The sequence below is a fragment of the Equus quagga genome, chromosome 2, assembly GCF_021613505.1.
Source record: "Equus quagga isolate Etosha38 chromosome 2, UCLA_HA_Equagga_1.0, whole genome shotgun sequence".
NCBI classification, from domain to species: Eukaryota; Metazoa; Chordata; class Mammalia; order Perissodactyla; family Equidae; genus Equus; species Equus quagga.
The window spans coordinates 107,600,234-107,625,882 of record NC_060268.1 but is presented as its reverse complement, the minus strand read 5'-3'; the positions used below and the strand labels follow the sequence as shown (position 1 = coordinate 107,625,882).

The 25,649-nt window shown below is 45.8% G+C and overlaps 1 protein-coding gene across 1 annotated transcript in view; it reads left to right on the top strand.

The window, feature by feature from the left end:
* Window positions 1-25,649, top strand: part of PCNX2 (pecanex 2) — a 281,084-nt gene that overhangs the window by 245,297 nt on the left and 10,138 nt on the right. The window contains exons 27-32 of the mRNA XM_046654236.1: window positions 6,387-6,620; window positions 8,210-8,322; window positions 20,487-20,631; window positions 21,132-21,362; window positions 22,003-22,277; window positions 22,937-23,133. Of these exons, the coding sequence (XP_046510192.1) occupies window positions 6,387-6,620; window positions 8,210-8,322; window positions 20,487-20,631; window positions 21,132-21,362; window positions 22,003-22,277; window positions 22,937-23,133 (1,195 nt within the window). The remainder of the gene's footprint in view (window positions 1-6,386; window positions 6,621-8,209; window positions 8,323-20,486; window positions 20,632-21,131; window positions 21,363-22,002; window positions 22,278-22,936; window positions 23,134-25,649) is intronic.

Genomic DNA, 25,649 nt, shown 5'->3' with positions numbered 1-25,649 from the left:
AGCCTAAGGTTCATACCCCAGGTCGTATTCTAAGCCTAGGCACTAAGAGGTGTCTGTTTTCTTACCTAGATCTGTTTCTTCACTTGTAACACAGCATTGAGTTGCTCGTGATGATAGTGATGATAAATTGAAACATCCTGGAAAGATTACCAAGCCTCAGTGTTTACGAGTTATCCATGTCAATTTAGATGCTCTGCCAATTTCCGCTTTAGAACTAGAATTATTTTTTTAAGCTGATGATAAAAACTCAAAAATGTAGCTAAATGATCCAATCAGGATTAACGATGACAGCCTTTTCTCCTCACTCGTGTGGGAGCGAAGGCCATATTGTTTCAGTTGCTCCGTACCCACCTCTGCCCAACCTGTGTTCAACCTCAGAAAATGTACTGGTTTGGAATAAGTCTCCTGGAGAACAAGTGTGAGACTTGCCCAAGGATGCAGCGTGATAATAGGAGCAACGGTATTTTCTAAGAGAAGGAACAGGCGAGGACAGCCGTAGCTGAGGAAGTCTTTGTGGTGGCTCCTATTCTGAGGGAGCATTTTGTGTGCTGGAAGCCCTGGATGATCCTCAGAGGGGTCCACATTTTAATGACATTCTAAACGAGGAAGCTCAGCCATCTGAGACCCCAAACTCCCTGCCAGCTGAGGCTGAGACAGGTGGTTCAGCAGAAATGAGGAAATATAAAATAAAAAGATAACCTGGGTGCCTGATGTTTCAGGAGTTTCAACCAACTAAAAAGGAGGAAATTTGGAATAGCTGCTCTGAGGAGCCCCAGCATCTGCAGCAATCGCTGCTAAAGTTTATAGAAAATAGAAAACAGACTGTGAAAGCCAGAAGGTTAAATAACTTCTAATTATCACAACCCAAAGTGGTTTCAGCAAGAAATGTTTGTGAAACCCTTCTCTGTGGCGGAATATTTAAAACAGATCTAACGGTTCATACTCACCACTTTTGTGTGTGCTAGAGACATGCAAAACTTTACATCCAACTCTCACACAACACTATATATGTTCTGCCTAACCTAACATAAATTGGGGAGATCAGAGAGTTGTGACCTTTTGCTTCCGTGGTGTTCCAGTAGCCATTACAAATGAGACAACGAGAAGTTTTTCAGATGGAGTCCACTCTAGGCAAACTCAGTATATCGATTGGTATTAGATTTGGCGTGGATCATGGAATAACAGTGGGACATACACACAAGGAGTATATTTCTCTCACACACACATGAAGGCTGGTATGGTAGCTCTGTTCCATGAACTTCTCAGGGACCCAGGTTCCTTCCGGCTCCCAGGTTCGCCATTTTAAGTGTCTCCCCCATCTTAAGCTCCAGGCTTAAATGGATGGACAAAAGGACAGAGAAAATGAAGACCAAGGGCATGCACCAGCTGTTCCTTAAGAAAGATCCTAGAAGTTGTCACAGTATGCTCCTGCTGTATCATGTTGGCCAGAAAGTTGTCATTTGCCAGCTTCGAGGGGGTCTGGAAAGTGTATTCTGGGCGGCCATGAACTCAGATAGAAATGCTTGTTTTTTTCATGGAAAGAGAAAACAGATGTTAAATGGCAACCAGCTCTCTCTGACACCTCCCTCAAATAGGAGAGAAAATGTCCCTTGAGTATCCCTTTTAGTTCATAGGTGGCAACAGGATGGGGTCATTGCAAGAGGGCTGGATCCAGGGCCTGACTGGTCAAGGAGACTGGCAGGCCCATGAAGCAAGTGGCCAGGAGTTTACTCTGAAGAGGATAGCTGGGGCTAGCAGTATGAGTCTAGATTGGCCAGTTGGATGAGCCCTGAAGCCACACATCTACTTGTTACCTCAAGAATAGGGCTACACTCTTTCTTTTGCCATCCAGAGCCCTCCGTTGTTGTTTCTGTATGGGTTTCCACTCCCCGCTTCCTCATTTTCCTATGCATGCACATGCACACACTCTCTGTGCTTCCCATCTCTACCCCCTTTCATGGCTGCATCCTCTTCCTGCTCCTCTCTCCTTGTATTCTCTGCATGCTCCAGGCTGCCCTGGGGTCTGTGGCTGGCATTCACCTCCCCTTCCTCTGAAATCTTTTCTACTTCACCTTCTGGAAACTCCCTAAGCACAGCTACTGCACACAACAGATTCCTCTTTGGGTCTCCAGAGCTCAGTGTGATGACGTGCGTATCAAGGTACCCAGCGCCTTTTTTGGACTGAATGAACAAAGCTTCCAGATAATGTGAAATCCAGAGTCCAGGCCATATAGTCTGGATGGACAAGATCCAAATTTAGGCAAGAGTCTGAGCGACCTGCTCCAGGTATTATTGGCGAGAATGGGGTTCAATACTGAACCATATCTCTGTGAATCTAGAGCTCCCCATAAATGGCCTTTCCATGGGCCAGTCATGTAGACAGAGTTGGCCCCATCACGTGAGGTCACCATGAGTGGGAGAGAAGGCAGAGAGAATGGATGAGGTGCCCTCTGGATCTACCCTCTTGGCTTTTCCAGAAGCCTCGGGGGCCCCCTATCAGGACCTGCTTTTTCATGTCTCCCTCCATTGGACTGGTAATTGATATTCTTCCTCGCCTAACTCCTGGAAATGTGCCTCCCAATCCCTTGCATGTTTTCTAAAATGACAATTTGCAATCTGATAAACAAATCCAAGATGATCTGCAAATGGCAGAGGGCTGAGGGAAGCCCCCAGAATCTGCCAGGTAATAGTTGGCTTGTGGGAAAACAGTGGCCTTAACTCTGCTTCCTAAGAAAGGGGAGCGATGCTAACATGAGAATTTCAGGCGGAGAGGAGAGGTATGCAGTGAGATGGTTTGTTACCTAGCAGGATGCTTTTCACAATCCAGGGGCAGACTGGTGGCATCAGACTCCCCCAGAAAGCTAGACAATTACAGATGTCCATGTCCTACCCAGAAATTCTGATTCTATGGGCCTGGGGTGTGCCCAAGCGCCAATATTTTGAAATAAACTTCCTAAGTGATGTGACACATAGCTTGAGAACCGCTATAGACATATTTGCGCTCAACAGAAACAGAATTTTCTTAACTCCAAATCAGCGCTCAGGAGGGGCTGAGATTTGGGGGCAGGTGGGGCCTGACGGTGGGTCCCTCCTGGTTAATTCACCTCTGCACCAATAGGCCTATTCAGGCGAGGCTCTCTCTGAACTCAGCACTCAGTGCCTCCTACCCTCCAGTGAGCGGCAGCTCAGAACTGCACACACGGCCCTGGTGTAGTTAGTTAAAGGAAATTTCAGGACTGGGAAGAAACAGCATTTTAGGGCAAAAACAAATGAATATTTTCTTCTTTGGCCTTGGCTACTTGGTAAACAAAATTGCCTTTGTAGCTCTGAATCGCTTCGAGTTTCAAGAGTTCGTTTCATTCTTTTATTGAACAGGCAAATTGAAAAGGAAGAAACACTTGGAATAATTCCTTTTGTCTCCTAATAAACTGGGTCAGTTTCCCCCCACCCTTTATGAATACATTTGAAATCATTTCCTTCCTGACGACTTGAGGCTTTCCCTGGTGTCTCCTCCATCTCGCCTCCATTTATTAGTGTTTAAAACCCTCTTAGCAGTCAAGAAATCAGCTTTCTGAGCGGGGCTGGTTTTCCTGCTGCCATTGTTTCTGCCCAGCTCCTTCCAAAAGGAGATGCGCTTATCGCCTGCCTTGCAGAATGAAGAGTGAAAGACCCGACACGTTGGTCTGCCTGCCAGGGCCCCCTTCCTCGAGTGAGTTGTCTGATGGAATACGCTGATCTACAATTAAAATGAGAAACCAGGAGGATCCCTGCTGGAGGAGCCAGATAGGGTGAATTAATGCCGAGGACGCCCTTCCTTCGACGCGGATCAAGTTCTCCACAGTCAATTCATTTTCACGTCCTTACTTATCAGTTTTGCTTAGTATTGTATCCATTTCACCCTGACAGATTCTGAAGGATTTCACACTGCTCATTGACTATGTCTGTCTGACAGAATTTCTTGCTAAGTAAAGTGGAAATGGGTATGGTTTGCACCTAGTTGGGGGGATTGTGTGTTTTCCTGGTGAGAGGGGTAGTACTGAGTCCCGCACGCATGGGAAAGCTGAGCGTGGGGCCAGGGTTATTCTCGGATGTCTACACTGCAAGATTTTGCCAGACCTAGAGGAGGAAGTTTCAGCCTCTGGGATTCAAGGTCCTCGTTAACTATGCTGACTTCATCGGTTGAGGGGTTATTTTAACTCTTCCTTCGAAATGAATGAAGAAGTAAACGTTCGTCTTTCAATTTTTGTTTGTTATTCCTGTCTGGTACGTGATTAGAATGTATTGGGAAAAATTAGATCAGATGTTTGCTAGAGCCAGATGTTCAGAGAGCCCACATTTCTTTTTACCCTTCGTAACTGTCAGCTGAGGAGCTGTGCCTTTGGCCACGGTCACAGAACCTCTTCTGCTTGTAACTTTGGACCAGGTACTTAACCTCTACCTCACAGAAGCTTTCAATTATCCTGCCAGCAAGAAGACAATAGAACACCCTCCAGATTCAGAATTTACATGTTTAAATATTAGCTGTGCCCTCCCGTGGCCACCACAGGCTCAGCTGTCTCCTGTGCCCTAATGCCACCAGCCCCTCACCCCCTGCTCCAAACCTCTCCTAGGCTGCTGCTACTGCTGCCCGCCCTGAGCCTTGAGCTTGCTGGGTAGGTAAGTCATAGATGCCAAAGATAGGGCCGTTGCTCTTATTTCTTGCATATGTACCTAAGTGCTTCATAGGCATTCTCTCATTTTAAACCTCAAAACACTGATGAAAAGGGGGCATCAATAGCACTTCTGTCTTTCTCACCTCCGCTGTCAGCATCCTTTGGCCTCTTCTGCCTTCCCACCCTCCTTCTCTCCTCTCTCCCTCCTCCTTTCATCGAAGGGATTTCTTAAGGCCGGCATTGTTGTCCTGGGTGTAGGGCTACGGAAGGTGGGAGGACAAGTGAACTACTGAATTCTACTTACTGTCTGTGGACTTCACTTTGCCTCCTCCCCCATTTTGGGGTCAGGTGGACTGTGGAGCCCACTAGAGAATATATTCAAAAGAAGGAAGGCTGCACACCATGAGCCACACATTAGCCTTCCCCCTGCCCGGGCCGCCCTCGGTCCTCCCTGCAGAGAGAGGCTGAGTCAGGCATCTGTGGTGGTTTAGCCCAAATCCAGAGACCATGTGTGTCTGCTGTCTGCTCACCTGCTCAAACTCCTGAAATCACCTGAAACCAGATACCTCAGCAACCTCCTTGGAGCTCCAGATTTCATATCCCAGCCAAAGGGAGGAAGAGCAGGAGGGACGGGGGAGGCTGCCTAGAAAAGTGCCTCTTTGCCGGCTCACTTTCACAGCCTCATCCCCTAAGCCCTGTCACGTCCATTCCGCATGCGTCACTTCGGTCTTCTCACTTGGAAAGAATGTGCTTTTATAATCAGAGAAGGCCATCCTTTAAGGCTTTGGTTCTGCGGGAACACGCGTCACTGCCTCCTTGCATCAAATGCTGCCCCTCCTTGTTGCTGTGATTTCCAGAGGAGGTGCAGAAGGAGTTCCCAGGATCCTCCCCAGCCTCAGTGGCCCTGAGGGCCACTTCCCTTTTCCTGAGAAAATGAAGATGTAGTAAAGCGTAGAAGGGACTCCCCACTGTATACGTTCATCTCTGGCTGATGTACCCACACGAAACTTGGGTTTCCATTTTCTCTGTCACATTTTTACTTCTCCAGGCGTTTTTGAAGGGTGAATTCATCGGAAAACTACAAGATGGCCTTCAGTAAAGCTGTGACTCAGAATAAGAAAGCCCAATGGTATCATTTTCCCCAAATGGGACTCATAAGTGGAGTGTCTGATGGAGGGGAAACATGGGCTATTTTTGAACGCATCACAGATGTCCACTGTCTGGGCACCCAGAAGTACGTGTGTATGTGTGTTGCAAGAGTTTTACGCCATGAGTGCTTCCCACAAGAACTATGTTGTTTTAGTTCATTAAACACTCTTTGGTCAGGGCCCTGGAAGAGGGTCTGCCCCAATGTCTTTCAGCTGCATCAGCCCAGCCCAGCATCCACAGAAGCCTGCAGTAACCCAAGAGTGCCTTTGGGTGCTTCCCTCAGAGAGGAGAGGGCTGGCTGTCACTCTTTCTCACCAGGGAAATTCTGTTCTGGTGCATTCTGTAGCATCCTGTTCTTCTCACTTCCCTACAGTGACCCTTAAAAAGACGGCACTTTAGAATGTCTCAAATGGGCTCTATGCATTAAATCTAGCAGGGACTACAAATGATACCACATGTGGGGATTTCATGTCTCATATTTCACTGATATTGATTTTTTATTTACTTTAGGAGATAGAGTAAATAAAAAGTCTTTCTGGCTTTAGAATCGCTGTAAGCGCTCACAATCTTGCTTTCTCTCTGCAGAGTATAATATACTTTATGGTGACATCCCCCAAACTCCTCTCCTGGATCAAAAATGAACCACTCCTGACGTCCCTGCAGCCTTTCACCAAGTGGCATTACATTGAGCGTGACCTTGCGATGTTCAACATTAACATCGATGATGACTATGTCCCCTGTCTCCAGGGGATAACACGAGCCAGCTACTGTAATGTTTATCTAGAGTGGATTCAGTACTGTGCACAGAAAAGACAAGAGGTAGGTAAGGGAGGTGAGAGCTGGAGGCATCGAATACTTTAAAAAAACAAGGAAAATTGTAAAGTCCATGTCTTTATACTTTATGGTAGACTATAATAAAATAGAGGAGAGAAAAAGTGTATTTGGATAAATGTTTATTTAACACTTAAGCAAAATTAAATTTAAGAATTCATTACCATGTCTCCAATGAAGGAGACTTGAAGGTATGTTTCTGTCTATACTGTGCCCAGGGGTCAGTGCAGTTTTAAACCTCTAGCAGGTCTTTAAAATTCTGGGAACTTCTTTGTAATTTTACTTCTTTGTAAATTTACTTTTTGAGATTTCTGTACAGAGTACATCTGTGCTGAAATCCAGAGGACTTACTGAACTTACCAAATCGTGGACGTGCAAATTCTATTTAGCAATCAGATGGTTCAAGTTTCTTCCATAGTGACTTTTCTTGTGCGTTATCGCTCACGTGCTGAGGACACTTCTGGAGATGAATGCGGCCTCTTAGAAATGAAACCAAGGACAATGACAGCTTATAAAAAGAAGAGGAGGAGGGCAGGCAAGGAGGAGGAGGAAAGGGAGGAGAAAGGGGAAGAATGGAAATGGAGCGAGACGGTTGATGGTTGACTTTGGTTGTCAGGATTTGACAAAAGCTGAATCAACATGTTATTGATGGAGACAATAGATCCAAGGTGAAGACACCCCCTCGGCAGTTGATGAAGTATCCTATGACCTGTAAAGGGCAAACCAAAGTATGACGTTAGCCCAGGTCCTTGACTTTTTCGTGAGTGCTTAAAAACAGATGGTAGGAAGAGCAGGTGGCAGAATTCGCTTTCTCCAGGTGCAACAAGGAGAATGTGTGTTGCTATCTTAACCCATGCTAAGCCTCTTCAGGTGACTGAGAGATTCAAAGAATCTGTTGATGTTGTTGGCTAGCCCCGTGATGGCTCTCCTCTTTCCTTAGTTGCTTCATAAAATCATTTCATTTTTTTTGCAGAAGACATTTTGACTTTAAATTTCTTCTGCCTTTCCCCCTGCCTCTTTTTTAAAGCTGGCTTTGGATGACCCCCTTAATTTAGTTGTTGACTGTGGACTTATGGTCAGTTCAGTGGGCTCCTCATTATAGGGAAAACACAAAACCCTCATTTGTGCGACATTCCTGTACTTCCTCTTTCCCTGTTAGGCATGCCTCTCCCCTGAGTTGGACAGTGTTAAGGTGACACTAGATAGTGTTAAGGTGGCACCAGATAGTGTTAAAATGGCACTGGATAGTGTTAAGGTGAGCATTCATTTGACTGTAAGCTCTGACCATCTTCATGACCTGAAGTGCCATATTCAAAATTCCAGGAAATTAGGCAAGGGAGCCAAATGTTAGCCCATTTTCTCTCCTAAAGTAGCTTCTCTGTTTTAATCTTTTTTTCATGTCCAACCACTAAGAAACTGCTTCAGGAAGCAGAGGGTTCCTCATCCCTCTGGTCGTTTTAGTGGGGACTGGAGGACCACGATGCTGACTTAGCCTCCTAGAACTCTGCATTTATGACTCTATGTTGGTGCATGTTGGAACCCGCGTGAAAGTTAAATTAACATCCTTGCTCTTTCAGTCTTCGAAGAACCTGGACAGTGACGAGGACTCTCCTTTAGTGACTCTGTCCTTTGCCCTCTGTATCCTGGGGAGGAGAGCTCTGGGAACGGCTGCTCACAATATGGCCCTCAGGTACTGGGGGGGAACAGTTGGTACAGGCACTCTAGACGTTTGACAGATTTCTGTCAATCATTTTCTTTATTTTAAAGTTGGACTGCTTTATACTTCTTTTAGATAGTTCTTCCTATAGTAAATCATGTTAGGCCGATGAGAAGACTTTTTTGATCACTGTAATCATTTGGAGTGTTAGATTTGGAAATGGCCTTAATATGGAACAGTCAAAACCCCAAATTCTTGATATAGAACCTTCTATGTTACAAAGGTCCTTAAAGATTTGCTGGGAAGACTGAATGAAATCATGCAAATGAAGTGCCTAGCCTGGTATCTAGCAAAATTAATGCTCAATAAATGTTAGTTTCCTCACAGCAGCTCAGCTCTCATCCAGACCCTACTCTGCCCTATCTCAGTGGAGCTTTGATTAATTGGATGTCCCTTCTCCTGTTTTTTCAAACTCTCTTTCTACCAGATCTTCCCCTCTGTATGTAAATAGAGCAAGTTTCTCTTCTTAAAGGACAAAAACAAAATTAAACTCTCTCCTGGCCCTTTCACCCTCTGTCACTGGGGTCTTAACTTGCATTCACAAACAAACTCGAACCTTCATTCACAAATGAAACTGTGCTCACGGCCCACCGTCTCACGGCCGGTTTGCCTTCCTCTCCTGGTATTCCAGCGAAACTGATCTTATGAATTTCTCCAGTCACCTTCTCATCACCCGAATGGGAGCCATTTCGAAGACTTCTCCTTTGGTATTTAGCACTGTGGACCAGGTGTTCTGAACTCTGCCTATCCATTAGAATCACGTCAATGAGTGCACATTAAATCTCCTGAGGGGCTTTTAAATATTCTGATACTCAGGACCTACCCAAGTCCAGACCAATTGCATCAGAACCTCTGTGGGTGGACCCCACAGATGTTTATAGCTGCCCAGCTTGAGAATCATATAGAACCTGGGAGCTTAACCAAGAAAGAGTTCTTCTGTCTAGACTCCCTCACTGGTTTCTCCTCTACTTGGACTTTCTTCAATATTTCTCTGTTGTATCACTGATATGGTGCTCTGCAGAAGGAGCTCTTTTGACATTCAACTTGAGTGAGGTTTGTGTTATTTATTTGTTTAACTACTCTCACAACCCCTGGCCGTTAAGTCAACAAGTCCATGAAGGCTTGTTGACTGTGTTTCCGAATGCCCTTCCTGCCAGCGATGGCTGAGTCATTACTGGTGGCAAGTTGTGGAAAGGCATCATGGATTACGTGCTGTGAACCGATCAAGGGTGAAGAGGTGTGCTTGGCACTTCTCTTCATTTCTCTCTAGAGGCGTAGCCTTGACTCACTAAGATGGAAAGGTGAGAGAACTGAGGTAGGTAGAATTTGTGACATCAGCTACTCTCTCAGCTCCCACCTCTCACAAGTTTATGATTTTCTTTGCAGGTGAGAAAGGCTAACTGACTTACCCTTAAAGTATTGAGTTAATACCTATTATAGGAAAATACTCTGGGGAGCTGCTGCCTGGCTTTCCAGCCTCCCTCTGTCCCCCTACCTGCCTCAGCCTCATACTGGATCCGGGCAATTCCCCTCTGGTCATCTGGGACTAAATTTGCTGATTGTATGAAAGTCTAGCAGAAGGCTCATTCATAGGCTGTTCGAAACAGTGGCTCCCACGGGGAATCCTTATTAACTTGTAAACAGAGAATACTGTTTGAGAAAAGCTTCAGATTTGGACTCAAAATCACAACGTGAGTCTTCAAGTATTCATAGCATCCAGGCAGATGGTCCTTTGTGTGATCAATTTGAGATTTTTCATAAATTTCAAATTTTCTTTACAAATCGCAAGTAAAATGCTCCAAAGATTTCACTCTTTCAGTTCCTATCTATTTTCAAAGACTTCTTCAGTCTTGTTCTTGGGTAACTTGTTCAAATATTCCTCATCAAGGTATTTCTTGATTGGTTGTTTTTATTTATTTTCTCCTTGATTAAGCACCATGCTTAACCAGCTGCTTTGTTAAACCTTGTTTTGATGGGATTTTCTTTGTTTCAGACAGTTTCTGATACTCAGTGTCAGCTCCACTTGTTCCAAACAGAGTGATGAGAGAAATTGGGGAGTAATACTCTTGGTGTTCTAGGGGAAGATTTGATGATCCAGGACTCGTTCACTTTACTGAGGGGTCCCATACCACAGTCAAATCCTACGAGATGATTTCATTTCAATCTTTGTCTTACAAAAGGTAACTTATTTTACACACTGCCCTAAGCCAGTGGTTTCAGGGTCTAAAGTCCTTGAAGTTCTGACTTAGTTGGATATGTTGTGGGGAGTGACAAGGGACACATGCAAAGGGGAGGCTGGAGCCTGACAGAGCCCCCACCTTGGCTTCAAGCCAGCAGCTGTGCTCTACATTTCTTATAAAGCTGGTTCCACAGCTCAAAATTTTTAAACCTAATTTATGTAGATATAGTCAGATTGCTCTCCAAAAAAGCCGGCCCACTTTGTACTCTCACCAAGAGTTTTGCCATACCCTCACTAATACTGGGTATTCAGTCTTTTTACATTTTTCTGGTTTCATGGGTGAAAACGAGTGAAAAATGATCTCATTCTTATTTGAATTTGCATTTCTGTTATTAATAGTGAGGGTAGGAACCTTTTTACGTATTTATCAGTCACATATTTTTTCTGTGAATTGTCTGTCCATTTATATGCTTTACCCATTTTTATTAGGTACTTACTGATTTTGAGGAGCTATTCTCATATTAAGATATTACTATGTGTTAAAAATATTTTCTATCAAGGTGCGTTTGTCTTTTATTTTTATCTATGACATCTTTTTTAAATTTTGTCTTATGATTTATGGATTTTGTGTTTTTCTTTAAAATGTTTCTGCAGCTCCAGGATATAAAAGTATTAGACCCTATTTTCTTCTGTTACTTCTATAGTTTTATTTCTTTAGCTTTTGAATCTTGACAGGTCTTGGGATTTGATTTTACTCCCCTTATTAGCTCCTTGTTACTGTTTCATGGATTCTGTAAGAGGACATGAGACTCCTGGGTCAGAGACAAATGACTTTATTTCTCAAAGCACAGCAGCAGGATGAGCATCGGCATATTTGTATCAGTTCCCCTTGCCCCCAACCCCGTGAGGGTGATGCAGAGCACCCATGCTCCATTACAGGAAAGACCACTGAGCTCAGGGAACCAGCCACTTTATAGCAAAGAGAGATGTTACTTCATTCCTCAAGGATGTTCACCCTGAGAAATGGCCTGGGCCTTGCATTCTTAGCTCTCCCAGTAGGACATGTTGGAGAACGAGATCTAAAGAGTATTGGCTCCCAACAAATCCACATAGAATATACTTTCATACACAGTGGGAGATAGGGATCCAATTTTTTCCCCAAATAGATAGCTGACAGTCCAACAGTGTTTGCTAAGTAGCTCATTAGTTATTTAGTCAATTAGTTAGTTAAAATCATCACTGGCTTGAAATACCATATACTATGTTTCCATGCGTAAGTGGTGTGCTTCTGGCTTTAGTCTTCTGTTAAAGTGATTAATTTCTCTATTCTTGCAACAAAACCATACTATTTGGTTTACTAGAGTGATCTATCATTTTGAAATCTGATAAGCCCAGTCCTGTCTTTACTTTTTTCTTGTCTCTTATAGTTTTGTGGTGGGGTACTATTCTTGCTCATTTTCTCCTCAGGTGAAATTTAGAATCACATTTTATTAGAACCTCTGTTGGAATTTTGATTGAGATTATACAGAATTTACAAATTAACATGAGGAAAACATAAACATCATTCAATAATATGGTGTATCTTTGTAACCACTCAGTGTTTTTAAATGTCTTTTAGTAAAATTTTATCATTTTTTGGAGATTTGCAATCTCTTAATGGATTTATCTCTCGGTATTTTATAGTTTTATTGTGCTTATGAACAGAATTTTTTTTCCATCATATTTTCTAATTGGTTACTGCTAGTATACAGAAAGTGTTTTTTTTTTTTATTGATCTTATTCTGGGTTCCTCTACTAAACTCCATTATAAACATAGTCTTTCAGTAATTCTCTTTGATTTTCTGGTGGAAAGACATATTTGAAAATAATGACAATTTTGATTTTTTTCTTTCCAATATTTATGCTCAATTCTTTTCATATTACCTTCGCTATGACCTCTAATGCAATGTTGGAGGTGGGCATCTGTGTTAGGTCCCTATTGCTGCTTTGACAAATTACCACAAACTTGGTAGCTTAAAGCAACACAAATTTATTATCTTATAATTCTGGAGGTCAGAAGTCCAAAATGGGTTTCCCTAGGCTACGATCAGGTTGTCCTCAGGGCTGTGTTCCTTCTGTGGGCTCTGAGGGGGAATCCATTCCCTGTTCTAGAAGCTGCCTACGTTCCCCTGGCCCCTTCCTCTGTCTTCAGAGCCAGCAGTGTAGCATCTTCAAATCTCTCTCTGACTCAAACTCTACCTCTCCTGCTTGCTTCTTTCACTTAAGGACCCTTGTGATGACATTGGGCTCACCCAGATAATCCAGGATAATCTTTCCATCTCAAAATTCTCAGTTTAATCACGTATGCAGAATTTCTTTTGCCACGTAAGGTAACGTATTCACAGTTTCCAGGAATTAGGACATAGACATCTTTGAGGGGCCATTATTCTGCCTATGACAACATCTTTGCCTTAATCCAGATGTTAATGGGAACAAGCGATATTTTAGCATTATAAGGTTTGTTTTAGGTTCCTATGAGACCATTTTTATCAAGTCAGGGAGTTTCCTTCTCTTCCTAGCTTGCTAAACCTTTTATCAGGAAAGGATGCTGAATTCTTTTAAAATTTATGGGTACATGTTCAGATGATATTCTTCTCCTTAAATATATTAATGTAGTGGGTTACATTAATGTATTTCCTCATGCTGAAACATCCTTGCAATTCTGAGACAGAGTTGGTCATGATATAGTATTCTTTTTATACAATGGTGGGTTCAATTTGCTAATATTTTATTTGGTGTGGTTATAGCTAAGTTCAAAGTATGAGTGGCTCATGATGTGTGTGTGTGTGTGCGCGCGTGCACTCTATCCTTGTATAATTTTGAAGTCAGGAGTATGCCCTTAGGTGTACTTTATGAGGCCCAACATGTCATTCTCACATATTTAAAGTTAAAGAGTAACAGATGATTTCTGAACACTGACTCCCAAGGTAAGTCTTATACAGTGGCCTAGCAAAGTCACAAGCTCTGCTTCATTTGATGGATTTGTTGGGGAAATATTTTGACTTTACCATAGTGACATAACTCTGATGGACAATTCTCAAGACAGAAAAATATGTGCATGCAAAATTAGGGAGGATGAATAAATTGAGAATCATCTTAAATGATAATCTGAATGTAGGTGGGCGAAAGAGTATAAAAAAGTCTTAAAATAAAATGTCGATACTTTTGGAGCTAGAATGGGTTAATGTGGATGTGACAAGCAACACTGATAATTTTTTTAATTTGGAGTTTGGGGCGTATCTCCTTTGGAGAACTGTGTCTCCTACTGAATAAAGGCATACAGATATGAAGGGATGTTTTAATAGGAAGTCAAAATGGTGTCACTGACTCCAGAGGCCAAGAGAAGCCTTAATTGCTGTCTTTAAGTTCATGAAAGGTGATGAGTAGATCCTGGCTGATGGTCCATTTATAGAGGTAAAAGGTGAGAAGATGGCTGCATTTTACGGCAGCAACGTGTTTCCTTGAAGAAGAAATTTTACTGACTGTTGGAGTAGACTAGGCTTCCAAGAGGATAGAAAATTTCAAGATAAATGTAACCTTGAAAAATGATAGGCAAACAAGCCAGCCATAGATGTGCTATGCCAGGCCCTGTGCGGGAGGCTGACAGGGAGAGCCCTGACATTTGACCTTGTGGCAGGAGGTCACTGCTGTGGTCTGAGGTCACGTCTACCACTTACCCACCCCTCTCGCCCGCAGTGGACGAGGAAGATAGTGCTCTTTAGAAATGCAGGACATAGCTCAGTGTCTCCTCCCAATCTTCTGTTGGAGATGAGGCCCCAAACTAGGGCCAGATGTCATACTGGATCATCTTGCAGAAGAGATTAAGGTCCACTTGCCAGACTGGGGCTGAAAACTCAGAAATCAGAATCTAGAACAAAAACAGACAAAGTAAACATGATGCGACATCCTGACCTAGGAGATTAAAGTGAGGCATCAAGGTAAATTCCAAATCTTGGAGCATGGGGAAAATATGTAAGTTTAAAGCAGAGAAAAAAATGTTTAACCTAGAAGAAGTGGCAAGAATTTCTGGGAGCTTCAATTGTAACACCGTGTGGGAAAGTCTTCTCCTACCCTGGCCTGGTGTCCATGTTCCCAGCTCCCTTGCTTCTCTGAAATGTCTGAATACTTCTAGAAGACATCCAGGTTCTCTTGTCCCCTGAACCCCAAACCTCATTGCTCCTCAGAATTACCTGGGCAGCTTGATAAGAATATAGACCCCAGGTCCCATCACAAACCGCCAACTTAAGAGTCTCTGGGAATTGAGCCTGGAAATCTATTTTTCATTTTGAACAAGCTGCCAGGTGATTGGTTCCTCAGCAGCCAACCTGACACTGGTCCTCAGGGTGGCCTTAGGAAGGTTTTCGCACTAGATAATAGCAGTTGATCCCATCGATATGGAGGCTCAGAAGCATAGAACTGTTGGGCCTTATAACACGATGAGGTCAAATGTATTTTTAAAAAGCTCCTCACCAAATCTTACCTTTTAATTATTTCTTGCTTGGGAATTACGATTTCACAATTTATTTGGGATTTATTTGAAAACATATCACTGAAATCCTTCAGCCACATGATTGCTTTCTAATGATTATATGAGATTCTGCAGTATAAACATCCTTCATTTATATCCAAAGCTTGTATTGCCTGTGCAAACCAGTTCAAGGTGAAAATAAAAATAACAGTAGCAGTGAACATTTACGATATGCTCACTCTGTACTGGGGACAGTGCTAAGTGCTTTACATGAGCTGATGCATTTTGTCCTCTCTCGAGGCATGGGAGAAGATAAGGCAGGTATTAATGGCTCTCTTTTACTGCTGGAAAACTCGAAGCACAGAGAAGTGATCTGTGCAATGTTTCACCATGGCAGAGTCATGCCAGACTCCAGAGTCCTGCTTAGCAAGCCCCTCACCCAGCCTCCACGTACCCCTGGACATGCTTGATCCTAAGGATGGACACAGAAAGAAATAGGTGATACTAGGACAAGACACTTGCCCGAGTATCAGAGCCAAGATTGAAGCTTAGGTTTGGAGCTTCTGGCTCTCATCTCTGCAGCTCTGCTGGGTCATATGCTGCCTCTCTGTGTGGTGCCAGAACTCTAAAACCAAGTAAAGTATCTTGGAGCTACATGGGGGACACCGCTGCTTTCTTTCCGAGTGCTCTTCACCAGGTAGCAGAGAGCTGGGGCCCAAACCAGGTTTGATTTTCAAGCCACTAGGGTAACTTCCTGGACAAAGAGGGCATGAAAGAATGATAAACACGCTGTCAATTCAGGATGTGGGCTGAGTATTTACAGCAATTTAGACACTGGAAAATTGCTGGTGATCGACCTCAGCAAGGTGAGGTGGGGGTGAGTTCAAGAACTCCTAGTATCTTGACTGTATGGCTCCACTGAAGCCTTTAAGCAGTTAGTTCATTCTGACCGACCTCTGAGCTGACCTTTAAGAACATGGCTCCAGTTCCACGTCTTAAAGCAACTCTGCTTCCTATAGAGGAAAGTAGGCGGGAGGCAGCCCTGAGTTTGCTCCAATGCTTCTTCAGTGTGACATGAGATACTGCATATTTGTTCCCACCTGTCTCATCCTCGTTCTCAACTCTTTCCAGCCTGTTTCCTCTTATATGAAAGGGTTATCATGATATATCTTGTATAGGCATCCACAAGCATGAGATGAACTGATGGAATGGAAAACACTTAGTAGTCCACAAACCACCAGACAAATGCACAGCATCGTCCTTCTCTGCCTCACTTCTAGTTGCTCAGAGGTGGTGCTGGTGACCTGGACCTTGTTTTTGTTTGGGGAACTTTAGCAGGAGAGTGTGGTCAAGAGTGATGGAATTGACCGTGAAACCAGTGCATAGTTGCAGGATTCCACAGAGAGGAATAAAGCGAGTGTGAAGCATGGTGCTGCTCCCGAAGTGGGGATGCTCTCTGAGCCAGGATACGGACTTAGGTAACAAGCACATACTGTCTCTCTATCTCCGTTACCAATTAGCAAACACGGGAAACCCCGCCTGCAAATCACACTGAATTGCTTGCATATGTTCTATGAGCGCACCATTTATGGCAATACGCTGCAACAGAAGGTCCTTCGCAATGCCGATCTGTAAACACATGGTGTATGGGCCTGTTTGGAAATTAACTAAAGTGAATAAATCTGTCATTATTATGGAGTGCCCATTGGGTGTCTTGCAGAAACTATCTCAGCATTAAAGTTGTTTCCCTCTGAATCATCAGATTCATTAAAGCTGGATCCAAGATAATGGCCCCGTTGTCCAAAATTTAAAATCTGTGTCCTCCAATGGCACTCTTATTTTTATGAAAGAGCAGGGTTTCTCAGCAGAGGCACTATTAACATTTGGGCTGCATGGTTCCATGTTGTCGGGGGCTGTCCTGTGCCTTGTAGCAGCAGCCCTGCCTGGCTTCTCCCCACTAGATCCCAGTAGCACTGCCCCACTATCCTCAGTTGTCACACCCAGGAATGTCTCCAGACATTGCCAAACATCCCCCGGGGGCCAAAATTGCACCAGTTGAGAATCAGTGAGAGGGGGTGCTGGTGATAACTGGGCTGAACTGGTCAGTAATTTTGAACCAAAGAAAGGCTTAGAGGGGATCTCTGGCTCGAATAGAGCTCTGAAGACTCCTCTGTGGATAAAGAAAACTGAGACACAAGAGAGGGAAGACGACTGTGCTTCATCTGGGCATCCTCAAATTGTCGTTGCTGTGAAAGGTGATGGGTGGGGATACTGAAATGGCCTGGACCTGTTGAAGCATCGGCCTGGGGCAAACCGTGAGCTGGAGTATCGGCAGTGGCCAGCTCTGTGAGTAACAGCCAAAGCCAGAAAACGCCCATTTCCAGGAAGGTTGTGAAGAACTGCGCTTAAGTACTGACGGGCTCAGCCTCTCATCTGTATGCATCACCAGCGGTTACATCATTGTATAATAGGAAACTGGGTGGGGAACCAGAAAGACAACAAGAACAGGAGTTAGTACGGTCAGAGGATCACTGAGACCCAGCTTTATGGTTGTCGGTGTCTGCTGGGGTGCAGAGTCACTCTGAAGCCAAGGCTGGAATATTCTTTCCAACACACACATGCAGATGTGTGTACACACAAACGTGCACACATGCACACTCAGCTACAAAGGCAAGACCGTTACTCAAGTCCTGACTCTCTGGAACAAGGACTGAGCCCTGCAGAAGAGGGGCAGGGGGCTAACAAGGCAGGCGTGCAGACGTGGCCCCCTCGAACGGACTGGAGTGGAGGGTGGAGCGGTAGAACTGTTCTTGGGTTGAGTGGTGCAGTGTCACAGCCTGAGCGATACAGACCAGCCTTTTCCAGTTAAAAAGAAAACACATGCAAGTACCCACTACTCGTCATCATACTAGACGGTAATATTTTCGTGCTATTTTTGTTTATTAAATTTTAAGCACCTGTGTGGTGCCATATAAGCTCATGCACATCCCGGCACCACAGTCTTAGGGTGTCTGTGTGGATCTGCTTCTCTAACAATGATTACACACGTGTCAGGTTTCTTCTGGGGCCTGCCCTGCCCTGTCCCCTACGTAATCCCACACAACTGGACACGACTGTGCCTTCATTGCTGATGGCCTGGCTGACAGACTATGATGGATGGGAAGAGAGGACCTGGCTGGGGGTGAGGGAGGGAGCAGGGGGCCGAGTAGTGGCTGTTTTAGTCCCCATCAAGGCCAACCTCGACTGACTCAGATGGGACACTATTTCCCCACTCCAGCTGTTGGCCTGGGGGTGGGAGCCTGTCATCTCTCAGCAGAGTCTTAAAAAGACAAAGCCCTGTGAAGCTCCAAATCCGAAATGTGCTGCAGGTGTCCTGCAGACCCCTGCTCTCTCCCCTCAGTGGCCTCCCCAGCTTGTCACATCCCTCTGCCTTCCTTGCCTTCATCCCCTCGAGGATAACACGCAGGTAATGAAACACCTTCCTCTTCAGATGCCTTTACCTTTGAGGTGCTGGGGAGAATACCCCCAATCTTGGGATTCTGATGCAGGCTTTGTTTTCCACATTGAGAATCATTTTAATGGAACGGCGTTAAGTGTCACAATGTGTCACTTTTCTGTGGAAATAGAAATGACAATAAAGCATTTATTGTTGGGGGCCTTGGATGGGAACGCAGGCACTGTGGAGTGGCTCCCAGGGAGCCTGGTAACTGGGCCGTCTGCGCTTGCCCTGTACATGCTGCCGAGCAAACAGCAGCCCGGGGCCTGGGATTCCTGCTCTTCTGTTCTGTCTGCGGACGTTGCTCTGGGTATCCAGACGAGTTCCTTAAGCTGCCTGTGCCACTGTTCCCATCCCTACAAGTGGAGGGGTGTCTTCTCAATGTGTGGGCCAGCAACGTGGCGTTTCTAATCCTTTCCAGAAGAAACCCCCTCATGCTTTACGATTCAGCTCTCCCTTAGCAGTACTTAGCTCCTGACCAACGACAGGAGCATTTTCAAATGTTTTCACTTGATGCAGAGAGTACTCGTTATTCAAAAGCTTCACTTGGCATTCGCCCCACTGCAGCCTGGCTCTGCTGTCCGATGACTCCCCTCTCGGTGCATCCTAGTCAGTTGCTAAGGCTCACAGCCTCAGGAAGTCTTTGTTCTCTGAGGGGGGAGCCTTTTCAGGAGGGCTGCCTCCTGGAACTCTTTCTGGAAGGTTCTGGGCTCCTGCAGGACACAGTACCCTGACTATACCCTGGCCGCTTCCGTTTCCCACAGTCTGCTCTGACTCGAAGCCTCAGCCTCTCTCTCAAGGGAGTTCTAGAAGGAAATTAATGATAGTGGTGCTTTTTGCAATGAAATGCTAAAATAGCAATCAGTGGAACTATTTCCCTGATGTGCAGGTCTCATGCGCTGTGTTGAATCAAAAGTCTTGCTCAGTAAGCCAACTCATTAAATCCTTATGAGCAGTCATCCTCAGAGATGCTTTCACACACATTTTCCTGCTCAGTCTGTCCCAGTTCCATGCTATCAGGGATGCTGTTTCTCGTACTTGCCTCATAACTATCCCTCAGGGACGGCAGAGGCCAGGTCTTTAGAGGTGGCGGCGTGATCGGTGATCGAGTATATTAATGGAAAGAAAGGGAAAGGAGAAAGGAAGAACTGATTTTCCTCTCCTCACAGTACAGGGTGAGTCACTTTCCCAAACCCAGATTCCCTGTGTTCCTCAGAAGGTAAAGGACCCAGACCCTGAAAGATTTCCTTTGAGTGACTCTCATGTTCCCAATGCAGGCAATGCTCAAAGACATGCAGGGAATGGAAGCAAAGAAGGAAAAACCTAGAAACATAGAAACCTGGATAATCCTGAAAGATCCTGTGGTCATTCTGTTTAAACCTCTCTCTTATGCCTCTTCCCCTAGTCATTATAAAAGGGGTGGGGTTGGAAAGTGGACATTCTCTGAGACTCTAAATGACCAATTTGAGATTTCATTTGGCTTCATTTTCTCTCTCCATATTGTGGGAGAATCCAGTTTTTATTATGAGGAACATAGTCCAAAAGTGATATCCAGAAAGACGGAAAAGAAAAATAAAAGCTCCTGGCCTGTCCCACAGTTAGCCCCGCCCCTCCTGAGAATTGGAGACCTGGCGGATCATTGGAATAGATTAGCCTGTTGTCTCAGCCCCCTAATTGAGTGCATCCATGTTTGGCCAGATCTATCTCTACTGTCACATGTAGGGATCAAATACTTCGGTGGCTCCTAAAATTACTGAAGATGACTGTTACGCCAATTGTCATGAGGGTCTGAATGCGGGCTGCAAGGGCAGGCGTAGTACCTGCTGGACCAGCCTGTAGATTTAAGATCATTCTTGACGTAACAAATCGGAGACTTGGACCTCGCTCAAAGTGACAACATTCTGAACACTGTACGTTCAGGGTGAAGGGACAGTCATTCAGACTTTATTTTACAGCCTGGATTCTTTCCTGTATGGTCTTCACACCCTCTTCAAAGGTGACTTTAGAATAACAGCACGAGACGAGTGGGTATTTGCTGACATGGACTTACTGCATAAAGTTGTCGCCCCAGCTATCAGGATGTCCCTGAAGCTTCACCAGGTAAAAATCCATTTTTTTAAAAAAAGTGTAAGCCTGAAACGTTAGGGAAAAATGACCTTTCAAAAATATGGTCCCCTTTCTTGGCATGACATTTGTGGGTGGGTTTATTGCTTAGCTTACTAAAGCACTGAGGCCACCTGGATATTCTTGACATTGGCCAGTGGCGACTTGCCCTCAGGAGCTGCTAGGAGGTGGTGATATCCACTAGGATGGAAGAGGGGAATCGTCCAGAGAAAATGACATATCAGAAGGGCCCAAACTGTTTTGAAAGGTCATAGGAACCTAAGCCACATTTCCCTAGGCACATTCCAGAGGTTAGGGCAGTTGAATGAGGAAGTGTCCTCTCTCCAGCTCAAGGCTCAGAAAAAGAGCAGGGAGAGAGTGCGACATGGAAGTGGACTTGGCTTTGCAGGTCATTGGCCAAGTCGCCATCTGCACACTTACCCAAGGATTGGCTCTCTTGTCTTCTTGGAGCCCACGGATGAACTTCTTTCCCCCAGGACCAGTTCACTTGTCCTGATGAGTATGAAGACCCAGTGGTCCTCTATGAGGCCATCCAGTCTTTTGAGAAGAAAGTGGTGATCTGCCATGAGGGTGACCCGGCCTGGAGGGGCGCGGTGCTCTCCAACAAGGAGGAGCTGCTCACCCTGCGGCACGTGGTGGACGAGGGTACCGATGAGTACAAGGTCATCATGCTCCACAGAAGCTTCCTGAGCTTCAAGGTGATCAAGGTACAGTGGCCATACTTCCCGGGTTGGCACAAGTCTCCAGTTAGGGGAATACGTGGGAAGCAATAGGACAGCAGTTAGCAGCAATGCTCGAGTCCCTGTGCCAGCATCTTCTGTACAGAGACACAGGCTCGGAGGAGCGTTGGCCAGCAAGCAGAGGCTGGCCGAGGAGCTAGGCGGGGCTGCGTTCCCCTGCCAGGGCCACTTCCCACCTCAGGGAACCAGTACGCAGGTGAGAGCTTTGGCAAGAAGTCCTGGTAGACACATGTGTAGATGAAGGTCAGGATCTAGCTTGTTTTTAGACTTTCTAATTCTCTAAAACTCTAGACCTTTCTCCAATAATTCCTCCAGTTATTCCTGGACCCCAGTACTTCCTTCCCAGTGATTCTTTTCATTTAGCTTCAAACCACTGGGCTGAAACCAAAATGTACTTTCTTTTACTTGCTGTGTTTCCCCATGAAAATGGCAGCTTATCCATCTTGTACGACTGCCATTCTGGCTTGACTATGAAAAGAGCTTTAGGCCAGTTGTTGTAGTCACAGCTATTCAGACCCTGAGCCCTGCTCCCTCATTGTAGGTTAAACTATCAGACTGGAAAACACGCACCATCTGCGTTTCTCCCCTCTTCCTTCCCCACCTGTAGGTTAACAAAGAATGTGTCCGAGGACTCTGGGCCGGGCAGCAGCAGGAGCTCATATTCCTTCGCAACCGCAACCCAGAGCGTGGCAGCATCCAGAACAATAAGCAGGTCCTACGAAACTTGATTAATTCCTCCTGTGATCAGCCCCTGGGGTACCCCATGTACGTCTCCCCCCTAACCACATCCTATCTAGGGACCCACAGGCAGCTGAAGAACATCTGGAGCGGGCCGGTCACGTTGGACAACATCAGGACGTGGTTCCTAACCAAGTGGTTAAGGTGGGTCTTTACAATAGACGGCTTTATCTGGGTGCTGGGGAGGGGGTGGGGGCATAGACAGCTCTCATCCTTCTGGTTAGAATTCCACTGTGGGTCATTGTTTTCTCCTGTGACTGAAACTGCCCTACCCAGTGTCATCTGACAGGTCATTCGTTTCACGAAGCAGTTTCAGATTACCAATCAGTGGGAAACCTCCTACAGAGGAGAATCTGTTCCCCTCACACTCACACAGGCTGAGAAGCTGGCTTGAGTTCTTGCAGAGCAGCAGAGGTGATGGGTCTTCAGGAGTAACTGTCCCACATCAGTTTCAGAAAACCAGGCCTGAACTCCCCCGGCACCCATCTCTCATCCAACAAGTCCCCTTACCTGGTTGTAATAATGTCTCTGGTTAGTTGGAAGGAATCCTAAGATGTTTTGCCCTCACAGCTGAGGGTTCCTGTGGAAGGTTCAGATGCTGCTGATTCGTCCTGGTGCTGTTCGTTCATGTCTTAGACAACGAGGTTCAGGAAACAGAAGCCCCTCTCTCCACCTGTGCCACAGGTGTGCTGCTCACCTGTAGAGTGTCATCTTTGATCTTGACTTAGACATGAAGGTGGTGGGTGTTCAAGGGTATTGGAAATGTTTGGGTGAGAGTCCTTGAAGCCTTTCTCCTCCCACAGAGTGAGGAAGGACTGCGATGCTGGCCAGCACCACGGGGGCAACATTGAAGATGTGGATGGAGGGGGGGCCCCACCAGGGGGCCCACCTGCAGGTGGCAGCAATGCCCCGAGTGCTGACAGCCAGGAGAGCAGCACAGAACAGCCCAGAAAAGCTGGGACTCACCACTGGTCACCTCATGCAAGGACACGGAGGACAGGTGGGTGCTGCAGGGGTCTCCTGGTTACTGATAAAGCCGCCTTTGGTCCCAGTGACCAATGCCATGGGTTATATTGTCATTCTAATCTCTAAGAGCTTCTTGCAAGAAAAATCAGTCTTGAGCCAAAGGATGCCCAAAATTTACTGACTCTTGTAGGTTCTGCTTGGAAAAAACTCTGTTAGAGTCAGCTTTTATCCCTTATCCATCTGTCTCTATCCATTACGTCAGCCGGGCATCGTTCTGTCTGTCCATCTGTCCAGTAGTCACTTCTTCCATCTCTTCTCTTACTCATTCAGTGATCATTTGATCACGTGGCTTCTGTGTCTCGCTGTGTCATGGCTATTGCGCCATGATGGCATTTTCGTTTTCCTGCAGGTTGACCCCTGCACCCTCTCCAAGTGTGTGTGTGCACAGACAGGCTCCAGCCCTCCCTTCCCTGCCTCTCTCTAGTTCTCACCTTCTTCTACTTATACCTGACATTTCAGAGGATAAGAAAAGGGGAGAAGAAGGGTGCCCGCAGAGGGTAATGGAGGAGGTGACTTGGTCCAAATTTAAAGTTTAAAATCACGTTTACACTAACGCCCACCTAGTTAGGGTTGACAAGATGGATGAGGTTCTGAAACCCCGCTCCACTGGAAAGAGGATAGGCTGGATTAGAAAAGCCGACCCTGAGGGCTCACAGAGGACACACCCAGGTGGATGCAGGAAAGACAAATGCTCTGTCCTGGTTTCCGCCAGCCCATCAGTGCCTGGCTTTGCCCTTCAAAGCCTGTTAGTGGTTTCGCCTTTTGGCCTCAGTGTTTCCTCACCATCCAGAAGCATTCATTAAGCACCTCACTGTACATGATCCACTTGCCAGCTCTGCACTGAATGCGTTAGCAAGGAACAGTCCTTGCCTCCTGGACGTACTCAGAGCAAGGCTGAGGATTTAACTGAAATAGTGAGGATTTATATAAACAGAAGCAGATGGTAGATAGATATAGAGATAGAAGATAGACAGAGAGATAGATAGATAGATAGACAGATAGATAGAGAGAGAGGGAGAGAGAGAGAGAGATGATAGATAGTCAGGGAGATAGAGAAAGACAGGCAGACAGATAATAGATAGATGGGGGATAGAGACAGATGATAGTTAGACAGATAGATGATAGATAGATAGATAGATAGATAGATAGAAGATAGATAAATTGTTAGAAGATAGAGGATAGCTAGATAGGAAGGAATGAGGGAAAATACATAGGTAGGTAGGTAGAGAGAGAGGTAGGTGAAAAGAGAGAGAGAGGTGGATAGATAAATAGGTGGGTAGATAGGTAGATGGGCAAAGTAATTGATTCTAGCTTCTCAGGGGAGAAGGGCCCACTTCCCCCAGCCCAGCGCCATCTGCCCTTGGCCCTGAGCAGAGCACCTGCCCCGCCAGAGGCATCCAGTGCATGGCTAGCTCTCAGGCCAGGATTTCTCATTGCTTAGTTAACAGTTGAGGCGTATGAGAAATGTATGTTTCAAAATCACATAAGTGATTTTCCAGATGGGAAAATGCGAGGTAGCTTCCAAATGGAGAGACGCCTGAGGGTTTGGCATTTGCTAGTAATGTCCAGGTGACTTGTCTGAACAAGAGAAAGGTGGAGTCATGGGGAGCCTGGCCGGAGGGGCCACGGGCTTTTAGAGTTGGACACGGGTGTGCTGGACCAGCCTCTGACTTAGGAGATGCCTCTTCTGTTTCTAATGGGTAGAACGGTGCCAGCACTGGCTTGGCCTGGGGAAAGCTAGTTTTCCTTCCTCTCCTGATGCTGTCAGTAGTGAATGTTCCTCCAATTATGCTAGAGGCCTGGGGCGGGGAGCAGCCACAGGCTTTTGTGGCAGATGTTGGAGCAGGATCTTCCGGAGCCCAAACCAGCTGTAAATTTTTTATGATTACTTCCGAAAACGGCTCCTACCAAGGGCACTCCTGGCTTCTGGTACTTTACAAGGTAACGAGGCACACATGGTGCCCGTTGGCCCCACCTGCAGCCTGAGTCTGCCCCGGGCTCTGAGACCAGTGTCCTCCTGCTCCGGGGACTTTGGGAAGCCCTCGGCGAAGTACCCGCGGCTTTGAAGGAAACCCGCCTCGCCACAGCTCCTGCTCTTGCTGTGCTCTGGTTGCACTCACTGCACCCCTGCTGCGGTGATAAAACGCAGTAAGTAACACTCATCCAGTGCTTTCTGTGTGCCAGATACCGTCCTGAGTGGCTCACAATTGCAGGATCACCTAATCCTCCCCGTGACTCCAAGAGATAGGCACTTTCCCCATCTTCCTCTTGCAGCTGAACAAACTGGGACATAGAGAAGTTCAGTCACTGCCCAGACTCACCCAGCTAGTAAGTGGCTGAGCTGGGATTCGGATCCAGGCAAGGCGAGCCGAGAACCTGTGATCCTAACCACCGTACGCGGTCCGGTCATCCAGCCCTGGGAATGCCTCTCCTCATCAGGTGCTACCTTGTCCTCTAGTCTGGGAATGAGCTGATGGAGCGACAACACTG